Source organism: Serinus canaria, chromosome 13 (assembly GCF_022539315.1).
Source record: "Serinus canaria isolate serCan28SL12 chromosome 13, serCan2020, whole genome shotgun sequence".
In the NCBI taxonomy this organism is placed as follows: Eukaryota; Metazoa; Chordata; class Aves; order Passeriformes; family Fringillidae; genus Serinus; species Serinus canaria.
In genome coordinates this window covers 13,517,064-13,536,645 of record NC_066327.1, presented here as the reverse complement: position 1 = coordinate 13,536,645, position 19,582 = coordinate 13,517,064, and the positions used below count along the sequence as shown (strand labels likewise).

Below are 19,582 nucleotides of genomic sequence, written 5' to 3'. Positions count from 1 at the left end.
CCTCTCCAGCTCAGCTGCTCCTGTGGTGGATGAGGCAGGAGCTGCAGAGCTGAGCTCTGCTCCAGTGGGAACTCAAGGGAAATATAGGTTGGATTTTAGGAAAAAAGTTTTTTACGTAAAGAGTGATAAAGTTGTGGAATGGCTGCCTGGGGAGGTGGTGGAGTCACCATCCCTGGGTGTGTTTAACAAAGCCTGGATGTGCCAGGGTTTAGTTGAGATGTTGGGCTGGGTTGGACTTGATGATCTTGAAGGTCTCTTCCAACCTTGTCATTCTATGGGAATTCTGGGAATTCTGTGAACACCTGCCAGGGCTGCTGGGCACAGCTCTGCCCATGGATGGGTGTGCAGTGAAACCTGGGAGAGGTTTTACCCAGCAACACTGACTTCACTCCCAGCACACTTCCACATCATCCCCAGTGTCTTTATCTCTGTAAAGGATATCTTCTAAAAAGCAGCCACATCCTGCCAGTCATGCTGCTTCAACTTTACTGCTCTAGTTAGAGGTGTAATGTGGGGAGAGCTTAAAGAGATATAACTGGACGGGTCTGTTTTAATTGTTCCCCCCAGACCTGTGCTCCGTGACCTTGGACATCTACAGAGCCATAAATATGAGCTTTGATTGCTGTTCCCATAGTGACTGGCAGGAGGAACACAGTGGAGGCTGGACTAGGATTGCTTCAAGCAGGCAAGCAGCAACTGGAAATCATTAAGTTCAGAGGCTCTGGGGACACTAATGTCACTGCAGGCCAGCCAACCTGGAAGATAAACATTGCTGGGCACTGGGAAAATGATTTTTCTATTTGCTTTCCACTGAGAGAGTGAACTAGGCTACACTTTAGGCACTAGGCTTGGCAAATGAGACCGTGAGCTCTTCTGAGGCAATTTTACCAGTGCCTTCTGCTGCTGGAGATGTCAGAGCCACCAGTGGGGTCTGTCAGGCTGTGCTGAGAGCACTGACTGCTGAGGAGCAGAGCAGCAGGCACAGCTGATCCATGGGGAATATTTCCACCTGGAACAAGATCCATGAGAGCTGAACCATCCAAAGCTGCAGGGCAGCAGGGTTGTCCCTGCTCAGTGCCAGAGCCAGCCTGGATCTTTCTGTCCCATCCTGCATTGTGCACTGAGGGCTGTCAGGGAGTTTGGTGTGGGAATGGGGCACCTCTGGCATCCCACTCCACATGGATCCAGGGAGAGGAACACAGACTGCCCTGCAGCTGCAGCACCCAGCTCCTGCTTTCCCTGTGCTGTGAATTAACAGCACAAACAGAGCTCAAATAGCTCTAAACTCTCCTGTTTCAATAGAAGGAATGGCAGAGTTTCAGGAAAAGCACAGGCACGTGCTGGATGTCTGAGTAGGTACAAGAGCAGCTCAGGAACGTTGGCACTGGCTGAGGGCAGAGCAGGAAAAGCTGAGCTGTGCCAATGGCAGTTCTGAGGGACCTGCTCAGCACACAGGTGCTGGGGGCACTGCCTGGCCATCCTCACAGCTTCCTCAGCTCCCCACACATCACAGCAGAAAGGAAATCACACAGGGGCAAATCCAGCATGGCCAACAGATCCCTCCCTCCAAGTCATAACCCTCACAAATACAACAGCTTCACCCTCTCTGTGAGTATATTCAGGTTTGGAATGGAAAATACCTCTTCTGTCAACCAAGGTAAATCAGCAATTACTCAGAAGGGAAGCAACACCAGCTCTGCCCATCCATACACTTTGTACACTCTCCACACTCTCCAATTTACATATTTAAGCTCTTCTGAGTCTGGCATCATGTCAACTTCAATGCCAACAGAAGACAGATAAGCCCATAAAGCAACAAGTCCAAGGCATCACTTCTCCCTTGCTCCATACAGCACTTACACATATTTGCACAGATCTGTTAGAACAGCAGGTAATGCTGACATGTTTTGAAGCCAAGATTACATGGTTTTTTTATGAGAAGTTTGGTGGCATGCCACAGGGAGACACTGCACTGTTCTCATGGGATAATTGATCATCCCAGTCTCTTCTACATGCCTCAGCCTTTCTCTGAAAGTAGATCCCATCATTTTTCAAGTAGCTGAGTCAGATTTGCCAACTCTGCACATTCTTATACTGACCACAAGCACTTAAAGCATCAGCTATTTTATTTTTTCTGCATTTGGTTCCTCTATCTTTCTTTTTCTAGTTTGTAGAAAATGCCAGAAATGTCCAATTCTTTTTTAAAAATTACCAGCTTGTAACCCCTTGATAATTTATACAGTATGGACAATCCTACTTGGAAAAAATCAAGGATTAAAAATATTAATCTCTCAGGTGCTCAAACATCTTCAATTACTTCTTGAAATACAGACTAATAATAATTATTGCCTCCTCTGCTTTCCTACTAATCCATCTCTCAGAAAGTGCACTTCTTGAACTGTAGAAAATGACACTTTTAAGAGGAATTTTGCATTTTTCTGACTGCAGCAAACCATATGGAGAGTGGCTGACGGGTGCTGATGGATAACAAACACACCAGCAGCTTCCCAGAATACTTATCTCTGAAAAGAAGGGAGCTCTGCAGAAGTGGCCTGGATAGCTCCATAAATCAATGCCACACCATTAATTCCTGACAGACACTAAAAAATTAAGGGATGGTCAATTTTAACTATTGGCCCTGCACAAGTCTTGCAGTTGTTTCTTCAGGAGAGCCATAATCTCCATGTGAGAAGCAAGAGAACCATTGTGGGAATTTCAGTCTGGCTTCTGAAGGCTGATTTTGCTTTTCGTTGCTTTAAAAGTGCAGCCAGATGTTGCTTTTGTTTATACTGAGCTTTGTTTTTCTCCCCCTGGAAATTCAAACCAAAGGCAGCAATTATTTTGCTGTAGAGTTGTTTATTGCAGGACAGTCCCTCTGGCAGGTTGGCCAGTGCTGGAACCCCCCACAGCCTGGCCAGACACTGAGGGAATTGTGCTTTGCTTCACTGGGAAACTGGGAACTGGCATCCAGCTGGAGGAGAGCTCCCTCAAAGAGATGGTTCTGAAACCAACACTCTCTTTGGTATTGCATGGCCATTTTGACAGAGTGTGTGAGTCACAGAAACACTTTTCATGTGGCTCTGAGCACCTCTGCCTGCAGAGCTCCCATTTCCCTGGCAGTGATTCCCCTTTCAAGTCACATCAGCTCACAAGGTCTGATGCAACATCATTGAAAATGTGCATGTGTTTATCAGAGGTTACAGCATAAAATATGCAGGCACCTTCAAATATATTTCAGTCTGTGACAGCAAGCAGAGTGACTGAATATATGTCAGAGGTTTATGATGAACTCTGAAGTGTCTTCATTTAAAAGGCAGCATCCTTTTTTTACAGGCATCCTTTATTGCTTGATTTATCCTTTCTATCTGTAACTAACCCCTGGACTCATAGATTTAGACTCCTGGTGTGATGTTGTTTGAACGCTGTGCACCTCAGAGCTCTGCAAAACCTTCTGACAAATTCATTGCTTGGTCCCCTCTCAGTGTTCAGCACAATGCCAAGGGATGGAGAGATTAAATGGTGCCCTACTGCTCAACTGAGAACCCATAAAATCAACATATTTAGTGGGCATTAGAGAAAATTTGCCACATGCTAAGCAGGGAAGAACAGGAGAGGAACTAGGAGAGATTTAGTGTTCCATTTTCCATCTCTTTAGCTGTATTGCCCTTGATGTTTTCAGTGAGACATTGCTGGGTTTTTCTGTAAAGGATTAGGCAGGGGTGGAGATGAGGAACTGAGCCTAAGCAAACAACCAAATGTTCTCTTCTTGATAGAATCACATTGATCCCACAGATAAAACTGAGCATTTTTGGAAGCATGCAGGGCACAGATGGGCCAAGGCCCAGGCTAAAGCAGCTTCCAGGTCCCAGGGCTGAATTCAGGAGCTGGGTTGTTTCCAGATGTGCAGTTCCTGTTTCCAGATGTGCAGCTCCTGCAGGAACACGTGCAGTGTGGTTGCACACAGTGTGACTGCAAGCACACATTTTCAGTACCACCTTTGGAGTCCTTAGAGAGAGAATTTAATTCCAGAAACCTTAGGAAGCAATAACAATAATCTTTAACCTCTGGCACTGCAGGAGAAGGTTCTGCATATTTCCTATCAAAATGAGCAGCTTTAATAACCTTCCATTAATATCTATTCATACTGCAGGAAATGATGCAGAATTGACCAAGGGACACAACGTGCTCTGCAGGGCCACCATTACCTTGTGGCTCCATGGGAACTGTTCTTTGAATAAAGGCAAGGCTCTGCCTGCAGAATTCAGCCTATTATCAGAAACACCAACACCACAAGGGTTACCCCACACTGCCAGAGTTGCTGCAGTTCAGAAAGCTCCAGTGAATTAATCCAGAGCCTGCAGTAGGATTTGCACCCATGGGTTTGGGTTTGGAGAGGAGCAGAGATGAACTGCCCAAATCTCCTGGCACTGAACAGCTGGGAATGGCTTTTTCCACTGTGCTTCTGAAGCACAGACCCTTCTGCTCCAGGGGAACAAGAATTGATTATCTGGTATTTAGAGGTCTGGAGGCTTTAGAAAGAAGCAAACAGCATTTAGGAAGGACTTCATTTTTTTACCCTAAGAGACTCTGTCAGAAATGTCATTTGTAATTAATTAGAAGTGTATAACCCAGAAAAGATCCTGTTAAAGGCAGTTTTTAACCAAGGGCACTCTGGGTTTTAACCTTTGGCTGAAAGCTCAGAACCTGTTCACAAGTTCCTGTGTGCTTTCTGAGTGATCCTTCTGGCAGCATTTGAATTTCCAAAATAGCTTATAAAAAACCTTCCCTCTTTAGACAGAGCTCCTCAGTTGATTCTTGTAAGATATCCTGTTTTTCTAAAGAGATTTTTATTGCAATATGAACTTATTACAAACCATTTCACATGCACACATTTTCAATCATACCTTTTGGGTCACAAAAGAGAGAATTTAATTTCAGAAGCCTTAGGAAGCAATAACAATCTTTAACCTCTGGCATTGCAAGAGAAGATACTGCATATTTTCTATCAAAATAGACAGCTTTAATAACCTTCCATTAATATCCATTTATATTTATTACTCCTTCATTAAAGTTAAGACAGCAAATCCTTAATAAAAAACCCCTAAACTGACATTTTACTTTACTTCTTTCTCTGTCTTTTAAAATGCTAATACTTAAGGAAGTGGACAGGACATGAAATATTTTTATCACTGCCACACACTTCAGCAGTAGCAGTGTAAACTCTGTGTCTTGCTTTTTGCCCTTATTATATCAAATATAAGCAGATTTTCTCTGAGTTCACTGGCAGGGAACATCTCCTTAGAGCAGCACATCCCCTCATTATCCAGCCCTATCAGCTGTTCTCCAGCTCACCAGGAGACCATTTCCTCTCTGCTTTACAACCTCTTTTATGATCCTTGATGGCCTAAGTTTGGGGTTTTTCAGTTTACTTTCCTGCTTGATTCCCTCGTGCCACTTTATAACATGTCCTCAGCCAGCCTTCCTTAATGACATGAAACCAGGCAAGAAGGCAGAGAATGTGTTTTTCTTTTTGTTTTGCAAAAGGCAGGAGATAACTCATGAACTGAGGTCACCTCAAGAGAGAACAGAGAATTGCAGCTGAGTTTCAGCTGGAGGAAGAATTGCCAGGAGGGTCCCAAGATCCCAACACCCATCCCTGTTTGCCTAAGCCAGGACAGAGCTTCTCTCCTTCCGCACCTACTGCCTCCACCCTGGGGTTTTTGCTCCTCCTCTCTGGAGAACTGCACAGTATTTCTGTGTTTTTCAGGCTTTCCTGAGGCCACTCACCTGCTTTTGGGCTATTACTGGGGTGCAATCCCATTTCTGCTTCCCCATCTCCCACGTGGCCCTGAAGCCACACAGCATCATGTGAAGGAAAAGCTTTGAAGGGTTTTTTAAGGCTTCTTCTATCCAAGGGTGTTCTTGTGCAGCTGAAGTGAAACAGGGCATTATTTTCCTTGCCAGCAAGGCTGTGTGTGTGTGTTGGGGTGTGTATTTAGAGCTCTGGGACAGATGAAATGGTGGCAGCCACTTTGCCATTCAAACCAGTGCTCCACCTTTAACACGGTGCTTTCACAAGTACGGCCCCAAAACTGCTCCTTTTCTACACTGAGTCACTCCAACACCACTTCAGCTGGGAAGCAGAGCAGGGACTGCCAGCCTCAGAGCTGTCAGCAGAACCTGGAAATGAGGCTGTGAAATCTGGAGATGAGGAAAAGGACCCACCTGGCAGCACAGAGGAGCTTCTGCATTTCATCTCCTCCCCCCACAGGACACAAGGTGCCAAGGGGTCAGCGACCTCCTCCAGGCAACACTGCTGAGCCCAGGAAGGGCAGGGCAGCCCACAGCTGCTGCTCACACCCTGATAAGGTATTCTTATCACTCCAGATGAAGTAGGGACCAGGGGAGCATCTATGGACTGTGCAAAGAGCGGCCAGGTTTGGCTGCTGGTCGTTTTTAAGGAAGGGATTCTCATGAGCCACGTGGTGATTCCAAACTGCACCCCAGAGCTGGCAGTGACATTCCTTCAGTGTGAACTCAGCAATGCTATTTGGCCAGAAATTATTACAATTCAAGACATCCAGAGGTGCCCCAATAACCCAGGGGATAAATCCATACTGCAGAATGCACAAGAGAAGCAGAGCAGTGGCAGTCACCACACATGAAAAAGATAAAATCAATTCATGATGAAAGGACATAGCTACTCCTGTTTGGCCTTAAGAAAGCAACTCTATTCCCCATGAAACAAATTCAGAATAAAGATTCTGCAGGCATGGTGAACATTTGTCATTTCTCTTAATAAGCAGATACAAAATACTGCTTTCAAAAGGAAGGACCCCACTGTAGTTGTGGACACATATTTCCCTTCTCTTTAATAAGGTTATGCAGCAGCTATTGATTCCTGACTACTGCCTAAAGTACAATTAGTGCATTTGTAAAAATGTCCTTTTTATTCACAGGGGACTTCTGTAGCTCCAAGTGCCTCAGTCAAACTAATAAACATTATTGCTGTGGCCCAGCCAAACCCTCTGCTCCCAGCAAAGGGCAGCAGGAAACAAAACCCTGAGGAACTCCTCACGTGGGCAGTGAAGTGTCTGAACTGCCCTTCCCTGTTCTGTCCCAGGTTAATGAGAAGTCTGTGTTGATGCCCCATTCTCAGCAAGCTGGCTGGGCACTGCTGCAGTCCAGCAGGTGAAATCCCAGCTGTGGGTCCTGTGCTGGGCTCAGCACAGTGGGAACAGGGAGCTCTGCCTGCAGACACCTCCCAGGCTCACAGGGGAAGCCTTAGCAGGGAGATATTCCTTCTTAAAAGCAGGGACTGACTGCTGAACAACGCAGAGATTTTTATTCTGCCTTCTCTGCTCTTCACTTGGGGTTTAAGGAATATGTGATGCACAGCTGGAGAGAGGTATGAAGGGATAGAGAGAAATATTAAAGAAAACCAGGTATTTTTCTACCCAAAAGCAAACACGGTGCTCAGTGGATTACATTCCTCTCATTTCTTTAAGATAAGAACAGTGTTCAAAGGAAAATCTCCTTCTCTTCTGAGCTATTCAGTCATTTTAAATATGATTACATCCTAAATATCACAGTATTTGCAAAGGATTGGTATCACAGTGATAGGTGGGTAAGGTGCTTTCCTTGCCAACTTTCTATTTACTTCTGTATTTCATGCTCAATAGCCTCAGTACAAATAGCTCTATCTCAAGTACAAATGTTATGATAAAAGAATGGGTTTTGGGCCTTTCACAGAGCGTGACAAATGCTGGATCCCTGAGCAGCAGCACCAACTGATTCCTGCTGCAGCATCTCCTGACTGCCCTAAGTCCTGCCTAAGTCTTGCCCTAAGGAACAGCAGCTCCAGCCAGGCTTTGCTGCAAGGAAAACATTGAAAAAAACCCAACAGGTTCCTTGCCCATCTCTCTGGGCAGCTGTCTAATGATTGCTTTTAGAGCACTTATGGCTGCAGGCAGTCAATAACCTGCAGACTTTTTTATAGCTGGCACCCCAAAAATGGTCCTCAGAGCCTGGAGCCCAGGTGCCAGGGCACAGTGTCACTCCAGAGCATGGCAGTCCTCCTAAAACATTTTCAAAATGTAAATGAAAGCAAACATTTCCTGTAAACATCTGCATTCCAGAGGCCAAATGGTATTTTCATAATTTTCTGTAAGACCTTCCAAAAATACCACCTCAGACTAACCTACTTGACAGATACATCATGTTAGATGTGTCACCACATCCTTTTAATCAGTGTGGAGTCAATATTCTGTATTATATGAATAACTAATTAGTTTCACAACTTATTTCCACAGATGTCATTGCAAAATCTATCTGAGGAATGTCATCTGCACTTGAGAGAAGGACAAGCATTGTAATTAAGCATTAAGCCATTTCACCAGTGTGAGTCTGCCATGGAGTGTGAAATGGCTATAATTCACATTTTTAAGACCTTGCATTTATTAGCATCTATTTTCTACTCAAGGTTAGCAGTGTACTGCACAGAGAGTTAAAAAAAGCCAAACAAGCTCACTTTTTTGTTATTCAAATGGATCCATCTGCATGTCTGACTGTACAGACTGGTCACAGGGATGGGGCTTCTCTCAAGTCCCAGAGGATTTCTGGCTCACACACCTCTGTGAGCAGCACTCGAAGGTCAGATGGATGCTCTGATTATGGAGCAAGTGACATTCTGCTGTTGAAAGCTAATGACAAAACCTGGGCACAAGGCAGCTAGGCAGGATACAGATCTTGTACACAGCAAAGGAATTCAATCTGAGATAACAGCCAGCACTGATGATTAATATCTCCCAGGAAAAGACTTTGTTTGCATTAGGAAACCCCCACAGAATAAAGGCCAGAAAATAACACCAGCACTGCACAAGGGTTCAGTGGTCATCTCCCCCTTGCTGACACCTCACAGGAATCCACAAGTGTTCACTGGAATAAACAGTGTTTCAGTATCCTATAATACTCTCTATAAATGACTTTCATTTCTCACCAATTATTTCCTCTTTTATACCATTCAATTTTTGCATTTCCTCACTTTTTTCTCCTCTTAATCATTATTACTGTAATTGGTTTTAGACAGAAATATTATTTTTGTACCTACTTATCTGTGGTGCCTTGTGAAACACAGCTGACAGAAACTTTAACTTGGTAAGAATTCCTGTTTTCCAAAATGAGTGTTGTTATGTTAGCTCAGCACTGTATTTAAATTGTTTTTTGTTACAATAGGTCTCACTTGGACTATTTGGATAGTTCAGTACTCTATGTGGTGAGGTGGAATTGCACTAATAAAATCAAGCAGCAAGCACATTTCATCTGCCATTTCGTGCCTTCAGTGCTTCATAATTAACTTTAGCCCAAAATTACCCCTTTAAGCCCAAGGGATTAATTCTACCTTAACTATATTTGTGCATTACAGAAAAAAACAGTCATCCCCTGGCTTCCTGGCCTTGGATGAGCAACTTACTGCATTTCTAACCCACAATATCTGTGGATGAATTCCAGGTGTGTGCTTGCCCCTCATGGAGTGAATGTCATGCTGTCTGATTTCCTTTTATTTAATTCTGGGAACAGGAATACCCTGGAGCAGGTTTCCAAGCTGCAGCACACTGGTACTGAAGGCAGCTCTGCCCCAACCCCACCCTGTGCCCAGCCTCCAGCACTGGCACTTTAACAGCATCCTCCTGAGACTTTTATCTTATATTTCATCACCCACCTTTTAATCCCTTCATCTCAAACTGTTTCCTTCTTCCTTATTCCCTGGCTAGTGCAGCCTTTATCCCTCACCTCTGCAGAGTGCTGATCTGGTGTTTGATGGACAATTTCTGTTTGCATCTCTGGCATCTATTTGCTTTTTGGAGGAATGTAAATAGAAAAAGGCAGGTGATTCCTGCCAATGTCAAGGAGAGGTTCTCAAGGCAGCCTCTTGACAAGTGACTTGGGTGCTACTCAAATAATCCAGTGAGAAAAGGTCATATTGAATTCAACTTTTATACATAAGCAATCACATTACCATATGTCAAAGGCACCAACCTGCTTTGAAAAGCATCAATGCAGATGAGTACAAATATTTCAATGTCCAAACAAATCTCCCAAGCCCTCCCCCTGAACTATTTTGGGATGATACCAGATGGCAATACTAAACATCCCAAGTATTTAAATTAATTTGGATTTGTTTGCTTTCCTTTTTAGAGATTTTGACCAGTTTAGACCCCAACAAACAACGACAAATTCACTCAGGAGTCTACAATTACCTTAAATATGTAAAAACATGAAGAAGTTCACAAAAGTAAATCAAATATTTATCAACCATCTCTAGTTTTTAGGTCACTATTAAAGAATATTCTAGAGTCTAGGTAAGAAACATGAGCTGGTAATGACACTCTGAATTAAACAAGACATTAATGAGCTCTGGCATTCCTAGCTGGACACTGAGCAGGAATGTCTTAGGGCTCCTGAGTCTGTCTGCAGCAAAGTCCAGTGCTGCCTCAAACAAGCACAAAAGCGATTTCTGGAGCCTTGAGAGGGGCTCAGCATGTCAGGAAAGGGCTGTGCACATATTCCCACTGGGATTCTCTCCTGAACCACTGCAGAGGTGTTTTAAAAAGGACCCTGAGCCAAGAGGATCACCGGGATGTTGAGCAGCTGATTCACCAAGAAAGCTGAATGATGAAAACCATTCATCAGCCAGAGGGACAGAAAGGCTGGTGAGAACAAGGGTCCTGTCACCTGGAGGTGTCAGCTGTGGTGGCACACAGGTGTGACTGCAGGCCTTGGGGACAGGAGTGGCACGTCCTGTCGGTCTGTCCTGCCAGGGACTCAGTCTGTCTGTCCAGGAGAGGAGGAAGGCAAGGAGGACAGTCCTGACTCCCAGGTGGGACAGGAGCAGCTGGTCTCCTCTCTTTGTGACAGCTGCCACCTCATTTTGGAATCCAGCAAAAGAAGGGGAGTGGGCACTGACAGGAGCAAAGGGAGAAATTCCCAGTGGATCATAATCCTTGCTTTAGGCTAAAGATGGAGGCTGGTGCTGCCTGGGGGCACCTGCAGCAGCTGAATGGGCACTTTCCACCTCAGAAGTTCAGCCCAAGCAGGAAAGGAAGCACTGTTTATTGCAGAAGAAGGTCTTTTAGAGGCAAGCCAGCTACTGAGGGTGTGATTTCACTGCTGCTTCCCCAGCAATGTGTGACAGCTCAGGGCCCATCTCATCCAGCCCCATCTCACTGCAGCATCTTTGTAACTAGGCAGGAAGGACACCTTGTGCACACACTGCTATCAAAATAGGAAGGAAACAACAAATCTCCCCTCAGAGTGAGATTATTTTCACTATTAACTCTGCACTGCCCCCAAAAGGCTCTGTTTTACCTAAGAAGCAGCCAGTGATCCACCATGGAGAGAGAGATGGATGGATCTTGGTCTGGGGAGCAGTGGAGCATTTGTTCTTGGAAAACCTTGCTTTCCCTACACACTGCCACCACTGGCTCTTTTCTCCTCAGGATGCTGTAAAAACATTTATTTTTTGCCAAGATAAACTTGTTAGAAGCACACAAAGTATTTTAGGATTTTATGGGATTTTGTTCCCCCCAGGTAAATCCTATTCAATATTTTTCCTCAAAAAAAAAAAAGAAAAAAAAAATTACAAAAACCCCAACAGATTTTAAAGGATTTTTTCACCCACTCCACCAATTCAAAAGGAAATCAGTTACCTAACAGCTCTTCACATAAAACAAGTGAAATAACCACATGAATTTAAAGCAGATCAAATACACTGAATCAATCCCTTGCATGGATACTGCCATTAATTCATTTCAATTTCATTTAGCTTAATTCACTTTGGAACAGAAGCATAGTCAATCAGGTTAAGGCTCTTTCAATTCACATTTTCCCCTCCAATACCACATCCTACATTTATTTAGATTTCCCCCCCCCTTCCCATTTTAGAAAAGTCTTAAATCATCACAAACTTGGACCACATCTCTTTTGCACTACTCAAGACCTGGTTTTGTAAATTTTGGTTCTTGTAAAATATCTTGCCTTTTTTGTTTTTTCTTTTAATGAAAATATCAGTAAACACAGGCTGTGCCAGAAAGCCTTTGTCACCTGAGGTCACCTAGAAATCCATTTGCTGATGCCTTTGCTTGGCTTTTCCAGGGAAATGGAGAGCCCTGCCCCACCACTCCCTGCCCTCCCATCTCCTTTTCCCACAGCAGCCCCTGCCCTGCCAGCTGCATGTCACAGTGAGTAAAGACCCCATTTCCTCTTTTTTTAAAGGAAGCAGACCCAAACTGGGAAAAGCACGAGGCAGGGTTCAACTCTCTGCCTGGAGGAAGAGAACAAACTTTCACAACAAACCCAATCACGCCTCCACTGCTCCTGCTGTCTGCCAGATGATCCCCAGAGTGGGAAACTGGGACAATTAGAGGGTTTCCTGGGGGAAACTGAAAGGCAGACAGACCCAAGGGGAGGCAGGTGGGATATTCCTCATCCTCCCTGGTGCCCTAGCTGGGCCATAACCACACCTGCTATCAGAGCAGGGAATCCACCAGAGGTGCTCTCTCTCAGCCCCTGCATCTGCAGTAAAGCAGCAGCACTTGTGCTCAACTCCAGCTGGCTCAGCATTGCTCCATCCCCAGCACTTTGCAGAGATGGCAACCCAAGATTTAAGGACAAAATGTCCTTCTGCTTTTTTTTAAATTTTTTTTTTTAAATATTTCTCTCTCTGTCTCTCTCTCTTTCTAAGGAGGGATAATTTGAGCATTGAGGCAAACCCCCACAGCACTCTTGGTCAGAAGATATCAGGAGATTCAGTCAATAATTTCTTAGGCCATATGATCACTATCTTTCCAGAGGCTAGTCAGGCTAATCATGCAAGTTAACCTGTAGTGCCACCTTTTTTTTTTAAATTATTTAAAAAGCCAAGTAAATGTAACACCCAGCCTTAGCTTGAGGGCAGAGCTGGCTCCCAGGAGCTGTGCTGTTTATTCCCCCCTGGCACAATGCTGTCAGCAAGTGGCATCTCTGCAAGTGTCAGCAGTTCCACATGTGCTGTGCCCTGTGTGGGTCAGGGAGGGTTTGCAGTTCTGCAAGTCAGATAATGCTGGAGAGCATTATCCTTCTGCCTGCTGCTACTCCCTGTGATCCAGCACAGCCTTCAGCACCTCCCTGCACAACCAGGAATGGATTACTCTGGGTTTTTTTTCCCAAATGCTGAGCCCAGGTTATGCAGAGCACATTACAGAGCAGGAATGCTGCTCTCATGACCTGTGACTGCCTTTAGTTTGATCACATCACATGGAAATATGGGGCAGGTCCCTTCTCTCCCATGGCATCCTCTCTTGTGATGCCTCCCAAAGAGAATCCCCAAGCTCTTATGCAAAAGCAGAAATGATGCCCAGCAGTAAGCACAACTCCAACAAGGCTCCACTGAGTTACCATCAAACCATATTCCAAAGTTTACCTTAGTTCCTTGAAGGGGTCTGCCCTGACATTGGGAGTTTCTATAGATTTAGGGAACACTGTGCCTTCTGCTCCTGAAATCACAAAACAAAACAGAAGACAAATTGTAAACATTATAAGCTGTTATCAGGGGAGTGATTGTCAAATCATACCTAGGTGCAATTTATCCCATTGCCTGACCCCATGTCCTTCTTGCACATCCCTTCTGTCCCCAGAAAAGCCAGACCTTGTTCATCTGCAATGGTTGCCTTGATTACCTGTGGGGTTTGCCTTAAACTGCACTTCTGGCTGGAAAAGCAGGTGCTTGCACCCTGACCTGGGAGAGTCTGCTGACCCAGCTGATGAGGGAGCTTGGAAAAGACACCCTTTGCTAACCAGGCCTCTAATCCAGCTGCATCCCCCATGGAAGAACCTGGAGCATGTCACAACAGCATTTCTTTCCCTGGGCTCTCAGAGATATTCCAGGGAGAAAAGCAGATTTTGGCTGGATCCCTGCAAGCACCTCTCCAGCCAGGCTGTGCTCCTGCCTGGGGAAAAGCAGGGAGGTGCCCCCTCATGCAGGGCAGCACAAGCAGACCCTGCCCAGTCCCAGCCTGGCCACCAGTTCAATGTGTGACCCAGAAATTATTTAACTTCTGTTCATTCCCCCCTCTCTCAGAGACAATGGGGAAGCTGCACTGCCCCATTTGCTGACTGGCTTTAGACCTGTGAACTGCTGGGTATCACAGACAGCTTGTCCATGTTCCAGACCACTGCAATCCTCTTCATGGCCACCTGCACAGCCCAGCTGGGCCATTTCACCCAACCATCCCTGAACTGGGTCAATATTTTGTGCCCAACCCTGCTCTCTCTCCTCTAGAAAGATGTGCTCTCCTCACATCACTGCTGTGAGCCAAAGCCCTGCCACCCTCTGGCAACCCTTTCCACTGACTGTTCTCATTTAAAATGTGCATCTAACCTGAAATGGTCCCATTTCATCTTTCAGCCACTGAATCTTCTCCAGTCCTCGTGTGCCAACCAGCCTTGCATGAGGAGACTTTAGTCAGACACTGATGGTGACCCAACCCCCCCAGCCTGCTCTGATTCTCTGAGAAGGTCTGGCCTTTCTGAATTAATCACTGTGAAGCAAATCCTCTGGAATTCTCACTGCTTTATTTTTCCTGAACCTGTTCTACTTTTAAAATACTCTGTTGAAGCACAGGAGTCCCCAGGTGCTGTCACTGACTCTCTGCTGCAGAACATCACATTCCTTGCTCCCACTGAAACTTCCAATTAAAACACAGCTGAGAGTGGCACCAACTGCCTCACACACTAGAAATTAAAGTTCCTGTTCTCCAATATATAGCTGCCAAGCCAGTGAGCAGGTATGACCTATATTCTTCAATTCCAACCTGTGGTCTTGCCTTCAGACACACTGTGAACAATTAGTCACTCTTTACCTGCAGTCATCACAGCCACTTCAGTGTCAGCATGCAGACAGCACTGGTGGCATTGTTTAACTTCTTTAGATTTTAGTCTGATAAAGTTATTGGTGCAAACTACAGATCCTGATGAAAACTTTTACAAGTTTGAGAGCACTCCTAACACATGCCATTGTAACTGTTCCCTGTGTGCAGTTTGAAAGTCATCATTACAGAATAACAGATGTTCTGAGATGGTCCAAAACGTGTCAAGACAACAATCCTGCTGTAACTGCTGCCATAAGTGAGAAACACCTACAACTGCATTAGGACTATACCTTCTTTGCACTGAAATAAATTAACTAAGCTGTCCCAAGGTGTTAAAGAAAAAAAAAAAAGAGAATGAAAACAAGCACTCTAACATTTATAAAAAACTACACAACTTTTTAATCCAGAAAAAAACAAAGTAAAAAATGATGAAAGCAGCCTAAAGTTTGAAGGTTTATACTTGGGGATTGAAGCTGATCCTGTGGCACAATACAGATACTGAGCTTTTAACTTTACTATAAGCTTTCATTGTTACAAGTTGTCATAAGCAGCTGTAACTTGCCAACCATGAAGGTTGTTACTATCAGATCTGTCCTCTCTCAACAGTTTCCAAATGATTTAAATCTCTGCTTTATCCAACACAATTGCCTTGGCTCTTGGCTTTGCAATGAAATGTAGCAAAACATCCAGCCTGCACTTATCTGCATAACAGAACAGTGATTTTTGGGGGAAGGAAGATGAGGAGCTAGAGCTGGAGAGATGCACCCAGATAGATATTCCTGTACCCTTTCCACCCACATGGCTTAAAGGGTGACTTTATGCTGGGCATTTTTATTAATTTTTAGACACCTTAAAGCGGATACTCAAGTCATGCAAACTCAAAATAACCACCTGCCTGTAACCAGAAGTGCTTGCAGAATAAGGAGAAACTTTAACTTATTTCTAAACCTGGGGTTTTCCAGGCTTTCATTTTTTAGCTTAAATGCAGGAAGCAACTTTGGAACCAAGGTCAATGAAAACCCCAATGCAGTCATTTCAAGAAGGTTGAAAATGAAAGAGCTGGGTATTCGTTTCCTCCATTTTCTTGTTTTCCCTTCCTACACAGTTCTCAAACCCTCTTTTCCTGCCTCCCTTCTTGCCAGATCCATTAAAAAGTCCCTCATGCACTGGGAACAGGAATGAGATTTCCAAACCCTTCTGTTTCTCTCCTTTGATCTGAATTTGAAGTGAATGCTACCTGCCTTGATAAAGCTTTCTGCCTTGACTGTATAATTCATATTCTTCTTTAATAACACAGAATCTCCCAAAGGGCCACCTGTCTCTGTCACTGAGCAGGACACCAGCCACGAGGGGATGCTGAGGGACCAGGACTGAGACATCCCTCCCTTGGCTCTGGCTGTCAGCAGCTGAGGGCCCCTTGAGTTGGCAGTGAAAGTTTATCAGAAACACTGATAAACTTCCCTCACCTCACCTAATCCTCAGGGGAAGTTCTCCCTGTGGTTTCACTGCTGCATGAGGATTTCAGTAGAGAACCATCCTCTTCCTTCTGTGCTATTGGGAATTTTCTGGACCTCAAACATGCCCCCTCCCTCCAGCCCCTCTGTTCTACACTGCAGAGTCTCAATCTCTGCCTGGGGGAGCAGCAGCTCCCGGGGGAAAAACTGCCTTGGACTAATTCATCTCCACTGGACATTTGTGTCCAAGTCTGGCTTTTGGCCACTGTGGAAGTCCCCAGCCAGGCTCTGACAGCACCAGTGCTGGAGGGTGTTGAAAGTGAAGGCTGGAGGAAGTGACCTCATTTAGTGGTTTTAGAATCACAGAATCACTGGTGTTGGAAAAGACTCTGAAGATCTTGGAATCCAACTGTGACTCAAGGCTTTGGCAAAACAAGGAAGGAAAGTTTGAGGGAAATGTGCTGTTGTCACTGAACTGGGCTATTCCAGCTCTGCTGAAGGAAACTGAGATATTATGGAGTAAAAAATTATTGAAAATATGAAGTCCAAGGTCATGTGCTTGGAAAGCAGTAAAAATTTCTTCAGCATGTTGGAGGCTTCCAAGATATAATATCCCTGGATAAAAGCTGAATGCTGCTCATGATTTATGGGAGTGTGACAGAGTCAAAGGGAAGGCAAACACTGCATTAAACTGAAAGGCAAGAAGAAAGTCTAACAGGAACACACACAAAAAAGGAAACCCCATTATTTTAAGACTCATCAGTGAATCCTCAAACTACTGTGTGTCCCCCCTGCTCATCCCCAGAGAGGAAAAACTGTCATGACTGCACAAACAGAAATCTGTCTGTCCTGTGAAAGAAGGCTGGCAGGATTTGGCTGTGGAGCTGAGCAGCATGGTGTGCTAAGGAAGGACACTCATGCTGTGCACAAATACATCAGGAGGGTAAAAAACACCAAGGGAAAAGAACCACTGGCCCTAAGCCAACGTTTATATGAGAGCTTGTATGAGCAGCAGTAAACTGGTCCTGAGTATATTTGGGGAGGAAAGTGAGGGTTTTCTAGCCAAAAGAGGAGCTGCAATGGGAGCAGCTTCTCAGTTAGATGGGACAGACAAAATGACAGATCTGAGAAATGCCTGACTGGCAGATCTGGTGTCCCAGAAGCAAGGGGCAGTATTTTCAGGACCAGCAATTTCCCTCTACTCTTGCATTTCTCTAGTCTTATTTTCACTGTCCTCTACCCGAGAAATGATGAGTTTTGACAAATGGTATTAACAAATAGCTCCAAAAGTTAAAGAATCAGCTGCTACAATCTCCCTTTTCAATCAAAGCTGCTCTATCCCTCTTCCTCTTTTACTGAGAATAAAGCCAATGTAACCTACATTTATTATTGTACAACACAGTTTCTGCCTCCTGAATTATCTGTTATTAAAACATTTTCTATCTGCCATGAAAAACACATACAGAAAATTTCTATTTCATTGCAAAGTTCTAATTTTTTTTTCCATCATATGAGACTCTCTGCTGCTGCTAAGGGTAACTTATGTGCAATCAGCCAAAGACAGAAGAAAACAATAATATCACTAGGATTTAAACACACTGTACTGTACATCCCTAGGCAATAAATTATTCTTTCTCACAGTATTATATCAGAGAGTTTTCTATTATACTGATTCCCTCTTCTGACACTGTGTAATTTACCACCGATAAATGTTCATAAACAGTTTGACTGAAAAATCCATAAAGCCATTTCAGCTTTATTTTAAGTCCCATTTAATGTCCCTCAAAAATGATTTCATCAATGTGTTTCCATTAGTTGGTTCTCTGCCCAATAACTTAATTCCATACAATCAGTCAGGAACTTATACAGCATATGACAGGATCTACCTGAAGTATTCTGAATCACATAAAGATTCACTCAGAGAGTATTTTGGGGTTTTTGGCTTTTTTCCCCCCTTGCAGTGCATAAGGTGTGGGGTGTCAAAGCCCCCTGTATGTGCTCACTTCATTCAAGAACAAAAATCAGGAGTTTCATGGCAAGAGAGCATTTCCAGTCCAGTTTTAGGGTTTGGAAATGGAGGAGCACCAATGCCCAAGGAAAGAAGCAAATCTCAGCTGGAAGGTGCATCTTAACCAGCAACAGCTCCAACCAGGGGAACACAGGACTCTGTGCTCAGCTTTTCCAGCTGCCTCCTGCTTTCCCAGCGTGCTGCAGAAGTGCCTGAGCTGCATGACACTGTCCTGGCACCTTCCTGGTGCCAAGGGCAGTCCCTGCTCCCTGTGCCAGCTGTGACCCAGCCACTGTGCCAAGGCACTGATCACACCCCCTCCCTCTGCACAAACCCTGCTCTCTGCTGGGAGAGAGAGAAGAGGAGCTCAAATACCATGCAATGAGAGGTTTTTGGACTAATAATTGATGCTCCTGCTGTCAGGGGCAGGTGGCAATCAGCTGAGCAGCTCTTGGGGCTGAGCAGAATGCAGCCAGACGTCAGGTTTCCACTCAGGTGCAGATACATCTGGTCAGCTATTCCCCACTTCCATTTTCATTTCTCTCCCACTCTGTATTTTTTTACTGATAACTAAAGTAGCACACCTTTAGTGGTGTATATCACTGCTTCCAAATGAAAGTGGGGTCTCAGAGGCCTGTGATGAACCTGGTGATTAAGTTTGCCTTAGTTTATCTTCTCTTTAGTGCTCTGCAGGACTGTGCAAATGAGGGGGGAAGGAGAAGGATCTGCTGTGATTTTTTCTAGCTGAAGTCAAGAGGCAATGTATACTGTGCTGTTGGTCTCCATAAACTTCTTTTATTCCCACTATTATTGATCAGGACACATTCAGCAATTTGTTCATGAAAACACCCATCTGAGGAGGTTCTCTCCTCTGCAGGTCTCATCAGGATAATATGTGACAGTCTCAGAAAGTGTGTGCAAACAGATGCCCAGGAAGTAAATCCAATACAATGCAGGTAAAAATTATTTGTGACTGCTTCTTCTAATTCCAAGCTTTAAAAGCCCTATTCATCCTTAATTTATGTTTTTAAATGGGTGAGCATAGTAATTGCTGTTGCTCCCCTTGAATCCCATTAAATCTGAAATCAATAGGAGCTCCATTTCAGGGTCCAATAATAGCCTGGTTAGGTTAAGCCAGTGCATTGAACAAAAGCCATGAAGCTTCATTCACATTTCTTTCCAGGATCCTATAAAAATAGCTCATTGCAAAGGTC

At 44.5% G+C, this 19,582-nt stretch overlaps 1 protein-coding gene across 4 annotated transcripts in view; it reads right to left on the bottom strand.

The window, feature by feature from the left end:
- SGCD (sarcoglycan delta) overlaps positions 1-19,582 on the bottom strand; it is a 307,428-nt gene that overhangs the window by 23,826 nt on the left and 264,020 nt on the right. For all 4 annotated transcript variants that reach the window (XM_030229318.2, XM_030229319.2, XM_018915521.3 and 1 more), the window contains one exon: positions 13,460-13,532. In XM_030229318.2, the coding sequence (XP_030085178.1) occupies positions 13,460-13,532 (73 nt within the window). The remainder of the gene's footprint in view (positions 1-13,459; positions 13,533-19,582) is intronic.